The 16437-nt window shown below is 33.3% G+C and overlaps 1 protein-coding gene across 1 annotated transcript; it reads left to right on the forward strand.

The window, feature by feature from the left end:
• Positions 1-9490: 9490 nt before the first annotated feature.
• LOC117314591 (C3 and PZP-like alpha-2-macroglobulin domain-containing protein 8) lies at positions 9491-11133 on the forward strand. The gene is made up of 2 exons (XM_033868656.1): positions 9491-9974; positions 10410-11133. The coding sequence occupies exons 1-2, from the start codon at positions 9491-9493 to the stop codon at positions 10673-10675; spliced, it is 750 nt and encodes a 249-aa protein (XP_033724547.1). The 3' UTR covers positions 10676-11133.
• The last annotated feature ends 5304 nt before the right edge of the window (positions 11134-16437 follow it).

Genomic DNA, 16437 nt, shown 5'->3' on the forward strand with positions numbered 1-16437 from the left:
TTCTTTTTGAGAATTTTCCAAACCTACCTTCTCTTTTAAGATGAAACGGGGACTAATGAGGTAAAATGGACAAGCTCTTTTTTTGGGCATTCATGAACATACCAATCCGAAGAGACAAGTTGGCAACTGATTGAGGCTAGTGAGTTATATTGTTCCTTAGTTTACAACTTAAAGCGCCAGTGAACACACGAGTTTTACAGCTCCGTTCACTGCCGTGGCTGTAAATCATTGTATCATTGGGTTATTGATAGCGTTCATAACAGTACAGATCAATAGCCGTGTTTGGATGGACATATTCTTTGTAAGGGTCGCCATTTAGTTTTCGTCAGGATTTTATAGTACAGTGTATCTGAATAGCTATCAAACCTACGATTCCTGATTTCCAATATACCCCAGGGAGGAAACCTTTCCGACAGGGACACCAAAGGAACAATATATATGATGTTGTCAACTGTTTTACTTCTTGTTACATTATGGATTGTGAAAGGTAAATACAATTTGATTTTGAATAAAATAGACATTTTATGATAGTTTGTATAAATATTTTACCATCCTTGTTGAGAATGTGAATAGACTTTGGTATATTTAAACAAGCAATGGATCCAGGACTGATTGTGATATATCAATATTAACATTCATATTTACCTACCTGAAGTACAATCCTCAAAATAACAGATGTGAAAGGTTTACTATGAAAAGTGGTTTTATTGTATCAATACGTTTCCTATTCATTCTCATTCAACCATTACTTTATACTCACACACTATTTCATCAAGGAATAATTGTGGAAATCACTGGCATAGAAATTGATGTAAAATACCGACTCGTAAATATAAATTACTTACAGAAAAATGTGAATTACTTAATTAAATGACGTACCGGTAAAGGTAAATTGCGGAAGCAGGAAAAGTAAATTATCTGCAGAGAAACGAAAGAACACATGCGGAAATGTAAATTACTGACATGGAAAGGTAGAAATCTGACATGGAAACGTAAATATCTTACAGAGAAATATAAACTATTTACAAGGAAATGTAAATCACTGACCTGTTAACTGATGAAATATGGACTAAGTCTATATATTTGTTAGACAGGCTTAATATATAAACATCAGTCTTGGAACGTTGGCCTGGGGAATTGAAATCATCAAGTTCATGTTTTGAAATGGATTTCAACAACGCATTTGTACTTGTATAATGCGGGTTCCTGAATTAGATTTGGAATATTTTGCCTCTTAGTTTCCTCCTAAAGGGTAGGACAGGTAGTTGATACATCATTGTTAACCGCCGATCGTTAAACATTTATCATTCGATTTTTTAGCTTTTCGGGACATTGTTGAAAATTGTCAAGCAAAAGTATTTTTCGACAAAAAAAAAGAAATTGAACACCGTGAATTTGGCAACAATAACAGTTAATATTTGTTGCGAATGTTGTTGATGAATTTATAAACTACTTTAAACCAAACCACTTTGGCTCAGTAAACAAACGGAGTCCATTATGCCAAATTTCGTTTATCGTCAATCAGAACAATTTGGATGTGCTTCATACATAATTGACTGGATTATCTACTTTTATTAAAAGTACACTTTCTCTCCGATAGGCTGTGCTTATTTATCCTATTGTATTCTTATAGTAATAAACTACAGCATGCAATTCAGTCTAACACATAACAGCGAATGTGACCTATCGGAACTTCTCTGATGTGATTCAGACGAAACCTCGTGTGATAGGCATAGGAATAAATAGTTTATGTAGTTTATAAATCGTAGAAATAAATTTGAGAATTTAGTGAGAGAAAAAAATACTTGAAGTTGACATTGACTATAAAAACAAATATCGGTTTGAAAAATATTTCCCTAGTTACAAAATGGCCGCTCGATATCAAGTTCATGTGGAAGGAGTAATATTCGCAAAGTTCCGAGTGATTTATCGTTCTAATAAGTCAATTCCATTTCATTTTGTCATTGACAGCAACCTCCGATATCCGAATTTCCACAACAGATGTATACGGTCTCATCAATTTGACCAAATATGGATATGTTTATCAGCCGGTGCCGGACTGCCTCGCACAATTTACGTTCCAAGGTGAAAGCTTGTCATAATGTGCATGTGGGACTTGTCAAACCTGGTGAACAACATCTTTTACTTACAAAGTTTTTCTAAGTGGTTTTCAGAATACCAAGTCAAAACTGAGGATCAGGACCCCCTATTACGAAATTGTTCATGAAGAGAACAATACCGTGGATTGTAATGTCTACAAGAAATTCTGGATATCATGGAGGAACAATGTTATATCGGCAGGGCATGGCAACTCATCCAATAATGCCATGTTGTTTTCATTTACTGATGAACAACCAAACCAAATACGATATGTTGGAATTTCGACAGGATATGGTGCCTCCGGGGAATGGAAAATACCAAATGAACGTAAGAATCTCACATATATGAAATAAATTTTAGTACACATACACCCTCGAACAAATAAACACACACACACACACACACACACACACACGCACTCACACCCACACATACACACACAATGTTGTAATTTGTGTAAAGCTGCATTCGTGTATGTATAATATTGGATCAAGGTATTCATATCATCTGATCATGTCTGGGTTTCACTTCTTTTTGTACAATGTCTGCTGCAGCTGCATGTATTATTCAAATGGCGATCTACAAGAGCAACCTTTGTGGTCAATAATGTATTATTTGACGAAATAAAGCTTTATAAAGATAATAACTATTGAGGATAAAACTTTTTTTTCCATTTAGTGGTGGTGGTGCAAATAGATAACGTAGACAGGGAAAATGTGTTCTATTAAACGTGTACGGAATATTTTTCTCTATTTTAGGTCCACCATTGCAATGCTATCAACATGTTCAATGGTCTGTATCACCAGGACATCAGAACACGAATATGACGTCCAACATCACGTGGTCTGTGACAACTGATAACCTCGGACAGTGCGCTGTGGCCTGTAAACGGAGTGATTCGTGCGTGTCCTTTGTTTATAACAACGAGAAAAATGTGTGTCAAGGTCATGGGCTCAAGTACCATAATATCACCGAAGGTCAAGGTCACACAGAGAGAGGAAGTCACTACTTCACCAAGCCATGAATTTGTATGGTTTGAGAAAGACGCCCTTAAACAGTGTATTGTGCTTTAAATAAACACTGACTGAGCTTCTCAATAAAGTATATCCTCAGACTGATGTTTTAGCATGGTTCAAGGGAAATCAAGGCTTAGCTAAATCAACGTTTTATTTTACACATGTTACAAAACGTAAAAAACGATGTTTCAAAAGCCGAGAGAAAGCGAACAAACCTTTGACTATGATGTAACTGTTTATTTAGGTGATTATTTTAAGAGGATTTGAATCACAGTCCTAGACGTCTGCAGTCGGTTGTATACAGTCGATTCCATACTCGTTAAAGTGACCAAAACTGTAGAAACCATAGAAATAGTGAAATTGGTTTACCTCCGTTTGTGGTGATAACATATCCATTATCGAAGGACCTACCGAATTGTCATGCTGTTGTTCCAATACACGGTGGAGGTCACTTGTACTATTTCATTAATAAGTCAAATACTTAAATATGAAAATTATGTTGATGCTGCTGGTTTTATTTAATCTTTTTTTTTTTTTTTTTTTTTTGAACATGTATTATTATTATTTTAATTACACCTGATAACATTTTCCAACATTTTAACAGCTATAATCTGTTCAAGCATAAACGTGGGTTAATTTGTGTGAAAACCTGTAGAAGCTATAGGATAATAATTTTACAATGTAGGCAGCTTTGTACTCATATTTCTGTTCTAATTGAAGTGATTAAATGATACTATTTGATCACTGCAACTCCCGTTTTTAACTTTATGAATTTTTATATTCATGGGTATAAATGTCTCATAGTTATCATACAAGATTATTTTCGGAAATCTGCCATCCGTTTATAACGAAATATTTTCATAACGAGAAATATCTTATACTTAAAACTTTCCTGTTTTTGTACAAACTATCTATTCTATAAAACGTTTTCACATAAAATCCCTGTAATATTATTTATACTATCATTATTTAATCATAAAAGTAACTTCACATTAAAGTCATTTTTATTGAAAAATCTTAATACTACTTCCATTATTATCATTATATCGCAAAAAGTAATTTACAAATATTTTTTTTCAAAATAAAAAGCCATATCAATAAAAGAAAATTTGACATATTATTTTCATTATTATTATTCTTTCACAAACTATAATTCACAACTAAAATTTTCAAAATAAAAAGTAGAATAGGTATTTACAAGCATAAAAAGTTTCTCCCTGTGTTGTAATTGGGTGTTCGTTTAGTCATTCCTTATTTTCTGATTGGAATGTCGTCTATTGTTTCCCTGTGTTATGATTTGATATTCATTTAGTGCATCATTGTGTTGTTATTGTGTGTTCCTCTAGTGTTTCCCTGTGCTGTGATTGGATGATCGTCTAGTATATCTTTGTGTTGTGATCGGATGTTCGTCTAGTGTTTCCATGTGTTGTGATTGGATGCTCGTCTAGTGCGTCATTGTGTTGTGATAGGGTGTTCGTCTAGTGCTTCTATGTGTTGTGATTGGGTGTTCGTCTAGTGTTTTCCTGTGTTGTGATTGGGTGTTCGTCTAGTGTTTCCCTGTATTGTGATAGGGTGTTCGTCTAGTGTTTCCCTGTGTTGTAATTGGGTGTTCGTCTAGTGTTTCCCTGTGTTGTGATTGGGTGTTCGTCTAGTGTTTCCCTGTATTGTGATAGGGTGTTCGTCTAGTGTTTCTCTGTGTTGTGATTGGGTGTTCGTCTAGTGTTTCCCTGTGTTGTGATTGGGTGTTCGTCTAGTGTTTCCCTGTGTTGTGATTGGGTGTTCGTCTAGTGTTTCCCTGTGTTGTGATGGGAAGTTCGTCTAATGTTTCCCTGTGTTGTGAATGGGTGCTTCTCCAGTGCATGATTTACTGCATCCAGCGCTTCCCGAGCTGTCGCTGGTGTTGAACTTGCTTAGTTGTAGTAAAACTACCAGAAATGATGGTTGATTAGTTGCGTTATATATAAGGATACTATTCTAGGACGAAGTAATTATTGTTTGCGGAATATTTTATTCGTAAGTTCAAGAACCACGATAAAATTTTGATATATTATTAAAATACACATCACGCTTTTAATGGTTGTATGATGTATTGTAATTTGTGATATGTGAGGCAATGGTTGTTAACTAGTCCACCATGGTATGCTGTCATTCTATTATAATTACAGTATGTGTTGCATTTGCCTATATGTCGTTAGTAAACCAAATTTTATTCATGAGACTGTATACTACAATTGACAATGATTCGCTCAGAGTAGGAATACAGCCCCAGGTGTTACCCCCAGCTACTTTAGGACTGGACAGATTTCGAATGCAAACAATTATAATCCACAATACAAAAAAAGCAACTTCACAAGTTATGAGAGTAATATTTTATAATTAAAACAAAATGTAGTCACCACAAAAAAACTATAAACGCCGTTATTGATCTAAGAATTATCAAATTGCCAATGTCGTCACACTCACAGGGGCTCGTTCCCGAATTTTCAGAAATGTAAGACACGGCAACATTGAAAGTCCAGTATTTATAAAAAAAAACTTCGGCATGGTTTCCGGTTGTGTATGTATATTGGATTTTGGTTTTGTGCTTATCCACTGACGTTAAAGTCCTACTGTACCTTACAAAATCGGGCCCCTGTGAAGTTGAAAATCGTCTGCGAAGATGCGATTGGTTAGAATTGAATCTGTTTCGAACGAAATATCCTTGGAATCGTTTTCACCTACTGTCAAGGCGACATTGATTTAGAATCTGGGGACTGATATTCTACTGAAACTAACGTTAATCCAGCATTGCGCAGAAAAACGGCTTTGAATTTAAACAGTCAGAAATTATGCAATTGTGAATAATTTGACGATATCTACAAAAGTATATGAAATAGAAAATAAAGCCTATTTGTGCAAAACCATTGTATGTGTTTGCTTTTAATAACGACATAAGGGACTATATCAATCCTGCTAGAAATTTTGGCTGTTCCGGTATTTGAACCTGATGACGTCAGTGATAGGGGAAGCGGCAAATTCAAACGCTTCTTAACCTATAGTCAATAAAAAAAATATGAAGTTAAATATAAGCATTGAACTGTTACCAAATGGTAGTATTATTTATCTATCATCAAAATTGTATTCATATCGACTGTATACTACCATTCGGTAACAGTTCAATGCTTAAATAACCCAACCAATGTCATACTGTAGTGTACTTAAGTGATATGCCATATCAGAAAGAGGACACTCAAAGGCATAAAAATGTCTTTATCCAAACATATCCCATTTCTTTATTAGTTACTGTTAACAAGAACAAATTAATTCACCTGAATGATGAATAATTATTTAGGTTTCCTGAAGGATATTGCCAATTCAACAAGATCTAGCCAACCACTGCCACATGTCATCAATCATAAATGAGCGTCATAAAATTAAAAAATAAATAAAACACCTTGTTACAAATCACACCTATCAATATCTAACATAAAAACTTCGTATATAACACACCTATCTATCTTACATAGAAAACCCTGTTATATAACACACCTATCAATATCTAACATAAAAACTTCGTATATAACACACCTATCTATCTTACATAGAAAACCCTGTTATATAACGCACCTATCAATATTTAACATAGAAAACCCTGTTATATAACACACCTATCTATATCTAACATAAAAACCTTGTTATATAACACACCTCTCTATATCTAATATAGAAAACCCTGTTATATAACACACCTATCTATATCTAACATAAAAACCTTGTTATATAACACACCTCTCTATATCTAATATAGAAAACCCTGTTATATAATATACCTATTTATATCTAACATAGAAAACTTTGTTATATAACACACCTATCTATATCTAAAATAAAAACCCTGTTATATAACACACCTATCTATATCTAACATAAAAACTTCGTATATAACACACCTATCTATCTTACATAGAAAACCATGTTATATAACACACCTATCTATATCTAACATAAAAACTTTGTTATATAACACACCTATCTATATCTAACATAAAAACCCTGTTATATAACACACGTATCTATATATAATATAAACACCTTGTTATATAACACACCTATCTATTTCTAACAACACCATGTTATATAACACACCTATCTATATCTAACATAAAAACCCTGTTATATAACACACCTATCTATATCTAACATAAAAACCCTGTTATATAACACACCTATCTATATCTAATATAAAAACCCTGTTATATAATATACCTACAGTGTATGTATATATAATATAAACACCTTGATATATAACACACATATATTTATCTTTATTAAAAATTGTACAGGTATCTTGAATTGGAAAACATTGAAAATAAACTAAATGCAAAATTGTTAAAGTTTTAAATGAAATATGTAGTAGAATAAAACGTGTTAGAATACTTTGTCCTGGTTCTGTATGTCCGACTGGGACAACTACCATCTATGCAGTATATACTGAAGCCATCCTCAATACATGTATTCCAATGTTTGGCATCAGGTCTCCTGAGAGTACATTGAACCTTATTGACAGATAATAAAGAGCATGATTTATTCGACCATAAAGTGCTGTATGTTAAATTTTTCATCTCTTGCCTTAGTCGATTCAATTGCATCGTTGATACTAATTTGTCTAATTGTACACGTAATGCAGACATCGGATATTCTATCTTGTGTTTTGGATTATTGGAAATAATTTTATTGTTCATTCCCCCACGTGGTTTAACGTCGGAAACAAATCGAATTTCTCACAAAAATAGTGTATGCCTGTATATGGTCATTTCTATTTTCACCGACTGTTTTAGACAGGCTACTCACCAGTTTGACCTGGGAAATAGACCCTTTTAATAGTCCATAATGAAAAATAGATTTGAAAGAAATTGGTAAACATGGTGAAGGCGAGTTGACATACACAAATTTTAATGCAATATAGATCCGTATAAATAAAATGTGTGCACCAGACACGGGTCAGATTACAGAGTCCATGCAGACTTTTGATATCTACGAATGTTTGATCATTTATTCAATTAAGCAGATATTGAGATAAAGCAAAAACAATTTTCATAGTGGGGGTTAAGGAAACGGTCCATATCCGGACATGACACAATGCTAAAGACTTTCATTCGACGGTATTAATATGTACGGTATCGTTTACCCCCTCCCCTCCTCCCTCCAGAACGAACTAAACATGCCGATGGTATGAATATTTGATTTTACAGGTTGCCATGATTGTAAAAAGGACCTTGAAGTAATATCTGATTAATGATGAATACATCAATCACTTATTGACATTTTCACCGACTACAGTCCATTAGTCTACAAAATGTTTTGTTTTTCGCATCAAAATGTACGATGAATTATACATGTTTGTTGCTATTTATGAATATTTGTTTCACGCAAGAGAAACTTACGTACACTTAAACACTAATGACAGTATAAATATTCCCCCAGTTATCTCCTGAAATGATTTCTCGAAAGAGAGCAAAATCATCAATGTAATTAACGTGACGGTACTATCCAAGGTTTTTGATGTTTAAATGTTTCTGAATCATTTTGATGAATTAGAAATTTTTAAAAGATGTAAGCGAGTGTATTGAAAATTTAAACCATTGCATTTTCACGCAAATGCCGTAAAAATGGTTAAACGTTAATGTTATCCAAGTCGACAATATAATGATGTGGTAACGAATGAAATGGCAATGTTAATTTAAAATATATTTTGCATTATGATATATATATATATGTATATATAGTTTTACTGGTTCAATTTAATGTGGGTTCTTGATTTGTGCGAGTACATATATAACACAACTTTATTTTAATCTTGTGCATGTAATGATTTAAAAGCATACAATCTACAATCCGAAAGTCTCCACAAACCAGTCAGATAGACTGATACCACACAAAGGAAAGCCAAGGCGTGTTAAAAAAAACATTGGTTGCTACGTATTTATGCCGATAAACAAATGATAAAAACAATCAAGCGGGACTTGTATAAGTTAGAAACTTTAGAGAAAGTGTAAAATTAATTATTCGGACAGAATATTTGCCAATTAGAGCATAAAGTAACGTAATAATTAATGACGTTGGTAGTGAAATAACGTTATTTTTTTTAAAATCAATTGAAGACTTTTTATAAAGTGCCTTGTATATGAAAATAAAAATGACATTTGTGAAATGTCATCATTTTAAACATCTACTATTTATAAATATGCGTTTACATTTTTAGTTTTAATCGAGGTTGAAAGTGGGGATACTGTTACTGAAGGACTCCATCTAATCATGTTACTCGTTATATAAATAGCTCCACACGAACATCACACTCCTTGAAAGGCGGATAGATAATTACATCATTACCCTACATGACTGAAGATGGAAGAAGGGCGATAACTCTGGTGGACTATTTCCGAATTTCCACAACAGATGTGTACGGTCTCATCAATTTGACCAAATATGGATATGTTTATCAGCCGGTGCCGGACTGCCTCGCACAATTTACGTTCCAAGTGAAAGCTTGTCATAATGTGCATGTGGGACTCTTCAGGCCTGGTGAACAATCTTATACTTACAAAGTTGTTCTAGGTAGTTTTCTGAATACCAAGTCGAAACTGAGGATCAGAAAGTCATATCACGAAATTGTTCATGAAGAGAACAATACCGTGGATTGTAATGTCTACAAGAAATTCTGGATATCATGGCGGAACAATGTTATATCGGCAGGGCATGGCAACTCATCCAATAATGCCATGTTGTTTTCATCTACTGATGAACAACCAAACCAAATACGATATGTTGGAATTTCGACAGGATATGGTGCCTCCGGTCAATGGAAAATACCAAATGAACGTAAGAATCTCACATATATGAAATAAATTTTAGTACACATACACCCTCGAACAAATAAACACACACACACACACACACACACACACACACACGCACTCACACCCACACATACACACACAATGTTGTAATTTGTGTAAAGCTGCATTCGTGTATGTATAATATTGGATCAAGGTATTCATATCATCTGATCATGTCTGGGTTTCACTTCTTTTTGTACAATGTCTGCTGCAGCTGCATGTATTATTCAAATGGCGATCTACAAGAGCAACCTTTGTGGTCAATAATGTATTATTTGACGAAATAAAGCTTTATAAAGATAATAACTATTGAGGATAAAACTTTTTTTTCCATTTAGTGGTGGTGGTGCAAATAGATAACGTAGACAGGGAAAATGTGTTCTATTAAACGTGTACGGAATATTTTTCTCTATTTTAGGTCCACCATTGCAATGCTATCAACATGTTCAATGGTCTGTATCACCAGGACATCAGAACACGAATATGACGTCCAACATCACGTGGTCTGTGACAACTGATAACCTCGGACAGTGCGCTGTGGCCTGTAAACGGAGTGATTCGTGCGTGTCCTTTGTTTATAACAACGAGAAAAATGTGTGTCAAGGTCATGGGCTCAAGTACCATAATATCACCGAAGGTCAAGGTCACACAGAGAGAGGAAGTCACTACTTCACCAAGCCATGAATTTGTATGGTTTGAGAAAGACGCCCTTAAACAGTGTATTGTGCTTTAAATAAACACTGACTGAGCTTCTCAATAAAGTATATCCTCAGACTGATGTTTTAGCATGGTTCAAGGGAAATCAAGGCTTAGCTAAATCAACGTTTTATTTTACACATGTTACAAAACGTAAAAAACGATGTTTCAAAAGCCGAGAGAAAGCGAACAAACCTTTGACTATGATGTAACTGTTTATTTAGGTGATTATTTTAAGAGGATTTGAATCACAGTCCTAGACGTCTGCAGTCGGTTGTATACAGTCGATTCCATACTCGTTAAAGTGACCAAAACTGTAGAAACCATAGAAATAGTGAAATTGGTTTACCTCCGTTTGTGGTGATAACATATCCATTATCGAAGGACCTACCGAATTGTAATGCTGTTGTTCCAATACACGGTGGAGGACACTTGTACTATTTCATTAATAAGACAAATACTTAAATATGAAAATTATGTTGATGCTGCTGGTTTTATTTAATCTTTTTTTTTTTTTTTTTTTGAACATGTATTATTATTATTTTAATTACACCTGATAACATTTTCCAACATTTTAACAGCTATAATCTGTTCAAGCATAAACGTGGGTTAATTTGTGTGAAAACCTGTAGAAGCTATAGGATAATAATTTTACAATGTAGGCAGCTTTGTACTCATATTTCTGTTCTAATTGAAGTGATTAAATGATACTATTTGATCACTGCAACTCCCGTTTTTAACTTTATGAATTTTTATATTCATGGGTATAAATGTCTCATAGTTATCGTACTAGATTATTTTCGGAAATCTGCCATCCGTTTATAACGAAATATTTTCATAACGAGAAATATCTTATACTTAAAACTTTCCTGTTTTTGTACAAACTATCTATTCTATAAAACGTTTTCACATAAAATCCCTGTAATATTATTTATACTATCATTATTTAATCATAAAAGTAACTTCACATTAAAGTCATTTTTATTGAAAAATCTTAATACTACTTCCATTATTATCATTATATCGCAAAAAGTAATTTACAAATATTTTTTTTCAAAATAAAAAGCCATATCAATAAAAGAAAATTTGACATATTATTTTCATTATTATTATTCTTTCACAAACTATAATTCACAACTAAAATTTTCAAAATAAAAAGTAGAATAGGTATTTACAAGTATAAAAAGTTTCTCCCTGTGTTGTGATTGGGTGTTCGTTTAGTCATTCCTTATTTTCTGATTGGAATGCCGTCTATTGTTTCCCTGTGTTATGATTTGATATTCATTTAGTGCATCATTGTGTTGTTATTGTGTGTTCCTCTAGTGTTTCCCTGTGCTGTGATTGGATGATCGTCTAGTATATCTTTGTGTTGTGATCGGATGTTCGTCTAGTGTTTCCATGTGTTGTGATTGGATGCTCGTCTAGTGCGTCATTGTGTTGTGATAGGGTGTTCGTCTAGTGCTTCTATGTGTTATGATTGGGTGTTCGTCTAGTGTTTTCCTGTGTTGTGATTGGGTGTTCGTCTAGTGTTTCCCTGTATTGTGATAGGGTGTTCGTCTAGTGTTTCCCTGTGTTGTGATTGGGTGTTCGTCTAGTGTTTCCCTGTGTTGTGATTGGGTGTTCGTCTAGTGTTTCCCTGTATTGTGATAGGGTGTTCGTCTAGTGTTTCCCTGTGTTGTGATTGGGTGTTCGTCTAGTGTTTCCCTGTGTTGTGATTGGGTGTTCGTCTAGTGTTTCCCTGTGTTGTGATTGGGTGCTTCTCCAGTGCATGATTTACTGCATCCAGCGCTTCCCGAGCTGTCGCTGGTGTTGAACTTGCTTAGTTGTAGTAAAACTACCAGAAATGATGGTTGATTAGTTGCGTTATATATTATGATACTATTCTAGGACGAAGTAATTATTGTTTGCGGAATATTTTATTCGTTAGTTCAAGAACCACGATAAAATTTTGATATATTATTAAAATACGCATCACGCTTTTAATGGTTGTATGATGTATTGTAATATTGTGATATGTGAGGCAATGGTTGTTAACTAGTCCACCATGGTATGCTGTCATTCTATTATAATTACAGTATGTGTTGCATTTGCCTATATGTCGTTAGTAAACCAAATTTTATTCATGAGACTGTATACTACAATTGACAATGATTCGCTCAGAGTAGGAATACAGCCCCAGGTGTTGCCCCCAGCTACTTTAGGACTGGACAGATTTCGAATGCAAACAATTATAATCCACAATACAAAAAAAGCAACTTCACAAGTTATGAGAGTAATATTTTATAATTAAAACAAAATGTAGTCACCAAAAAATAACTATAAACGCCGTTATTGATCTAAGAATTATCAAATTGCCAATGTCGTCACACTCACAGGGGCTCGTTCCCGAATTTTCAGAAATGTAAGACACGGCAACATTGAAAGTCCAGTATTTATAAAAAAAAAAACTTCGGCATGGTTTCCGGTTGTGTATGTATATTGGATTTTGGTTTTGTGCTTATTCACTGACGTTAAAGTCCTACTGTACCTTACAAAATCGGGCCCCTGTGAAGTTGAAAATCGTCTGCGAAGATGCGATTGGTTAGAATTGAATCTGTTTCGAACGAAATATCCTTGGAATCGTTTTCACCTACTGTCAAGGCGACATTGATTTAGAATCTGGGGACTGATATTCTACTGAAACTAACGTTAATCCAGCATTGCGCAGAAAAACGGCTTTGAATTTAAACAGTCAGAAATTATGCAATTGTGAATAATTTGACGATATCTACAAAAGTATATGAAATAGAAAATAAAGCCTATTTGTGCAAAACCATTGTATGTGTTTGCTTTTAATAACGACATAAGGGACTATATCAATCCTGCTAGAAATTTTGGCTGTTCCGGTATTTGAACCTGATGACGTCAGTGATAGGGGAAGCGGCAAATTCAAACGCTTCTTAACCTATAGTCAATAAAAAAAAATATGAAGTTAAATATAAGCATTGAACTGTTACCAAATGGTAGTATTATTTATCTATCATCAAAATTGTATTCATATCGACTGTATACTACCATTCGGTAACAGTTCAATGCTTAAATAACCCAACCAATGTCATACTGTAGTATACTTAAGTGATATGCCATATCAGAAAGAGGACACTCAAAGGCATAAAAAATGTCTTTATCCAAACATATCCCATTTCTTTATTAGTTACTGTTAACAAGAAAAAATTAATTCACCTGAATGATGAATAATTATTTAGGTTTCCTGAAGGATATTGCCAATTCAACAAGATCTAGCCAACCACTGCCACATGTCATCAATCATAAATGAGCGTCATAAAATTAAAAAATAAATAAAACACCTTGTTACAAATCACACCTATCAATATCTAACATAAAAACTTCGTATATAACACACCTATCTATCTTACATAGAAAACCCTGTTATATAACGCACCTATCAATATTTAACATAGAAAACCCTGTTATATAACACACCTATCTATATCTAACATAAAAACCTTGTTATATAACACACCTCTCTATATCTAATATAGAAAACCCTGTTATATAATATACCTATTTATATCTAACATAGAAAACTTTGTTATATAACACACCTATCTATATCTAACATAAAAACCCTGTTATATAACACACCTATCTATATCTAACATAAAAACCCTGTTATATAACACACCTATCTATATCTAACATAAAAACCCTGTTATATAACACACCTATCTATATCTAACATAAAAACTTCGTATATAACACACCTATCTATCTTACATAGAAAACCATGTTATATAACACACCTATCTATATCTAACATAAAAACCCTGTTATATAACACACGTATCTATATCTAACATAAAAACCCTGTTATATAACACACCTATCTATATCTAACATAAAAACTTTGTTATATAACACACCTATCTATATCTAACATAAAAACCCTGTTATATAACACACGTATCTATATATAATATAAACACCTTGTTATATAACACACCTATCTATTTCTAACAACACCATGGTATATAACACACCTATCTATATCTAACATAAAACCCCTGTTATATAACACACCTATCTATATCTAACATAAAAACCCTGTTATATAACACACCTATCTATATCTAATATAAAAACCCTGTTATATAATATACCTACAGTGTATGTATATATAATATAAACACCTTGATATATAACACACATATATCTATCTTTATTAAAAATTGTACAGGTGTCTTGAATTGGAAAACATTGAAAATAAACTAAATGCAAAATTGTTAAAGTTTTAAATGAAATATGTAGTAGAATAAAACGTGTTAGAATACTTTGTCCTGGTTCTGTATGTCCGACTGGGACAACTACCATCTATGCAGTATATACTGAAGCCATCCTCAATACATGTATTCCAATGTTTGGCATCAGGTCTCCTGAGAGTACATTGAACCTTATTGACAGATAATAAAGAGCATGATTTATTCGACCATAAAGTGCTGTATGTTAAATTTTTCATCTCTTGCCTTAGTCGATTCAATTGGATCGTTGATACTAATTTGTCTAATTGTACACGTAATGCAGACATCGGATATTCTATCTTGTGTTTTGGATTATTGGAAATAATTTTATTGTTCATTCCCCCACGTGGTTTAACGTCGGAAACTAATCGAATTTCTCACAAAAATAGTGTATGCCTGTATATGGTCATTTCTATTTTCACCGACTGTTTTAGACAGGCTACTCACCAGTTTGACCTGGGAAATAGACCCTTTTAATAGTCCATAATGAAAAATAGATTTGAAAGAAATTGGTAAACATGGTGAAGGCGAGTTGACATACACAAATTTTAATGCAATATAGATCTGTATAAATAAAATGTGTGCACCAGACACGGGTCAGATTACAGAGTCCATGCAGACTTTTGATATCTACGAATGTTTGATCATTTATTCAATTAAGCAGATATTGAGATAAAGCAAAAACAATTTTCATAGTGGGGGTTAAGGAAACGGTCCATATCCGGACATGACACAATGCTAAAGACTTTCATTCGACGGTATCAATATGTACGGTATCGTTTACTCCCTCCCCTCCTCCTTCCAGAACGAACTAAACATGCCGATGGTATGAATATTTGATTTTACAGGTTGCCATGATTGTAAAAAGGACCTTGAAGTAATATCTGATTAATGATGAATACATCAATCACTTATTGACATTTTCACCGACTACAGTCCATTAGTCTACAAAATCTTTTGTTTTTCGCATCAAAATGTACGATGAATTATACATGTTTGTTGCTATTTATGAATATTTGTTTCACGCAAGAGAAACTAACGTACACTTAAACACTAATGACAGTATAAATATTCCCCCAGTTATCTCCTGAAATGATTTCTCGAAAAAGAGCAAAGTCATCAATGTAATTAACGTGACGGTACTATCCAAGGTTTTTGATGTTTAAATGTTTCTGAATCATTTTGATGAATTAGAAATTTCTTAAAAGATGTAGGCGAGTGTATTGAAAATTTAAACCATTGCATTTTCACGCAAATGCCGTAAAAATGGTTAAACGTTAATGTTATCCAAGTCGACAATATCATGATGTGGTAACGAATGTAATGGCAATGTTAATTTAAAATATATTTTGCATTATGATATATATATATATATATATATATATATATATAGTTTTACTGGTTCAATTTAATGTGGGTTCTTGATTTGTGCGAGTTCATATATAACACAAC

Source organism: Pecten maximus, chromosome 16, assembly GCF_902652985.1.
Source record: "Pecten maximus chromosome 16, xPecMax1.1, whole genome shotgun sequence".
In the NCBI taxonomy this organism is placed as follows: domain Eukaryota; kingdom Metazoa; phylum Mollusca; class Bivalvia; order Pectinida; family Pectinidae; genus Pecten; species Pecten maximus.

Excerpts from the sequence above, each read along its gene's own strand:
- LOC117314591 (XM_033868656.1), top strand. The coding sequence starts at position 9,491 with ATGACTGAAGATGGAAGAAGGGCGATAACTCTGGTGGACTATTTCCGA. Across the intron at positions 9,975-10,409 it reads ATGGAAAATACCAAATGAAC|GTCCACCATTGCAATGCTAT; the intron begins GTAAGAATCTCA and ends TCTCTATTTTAG.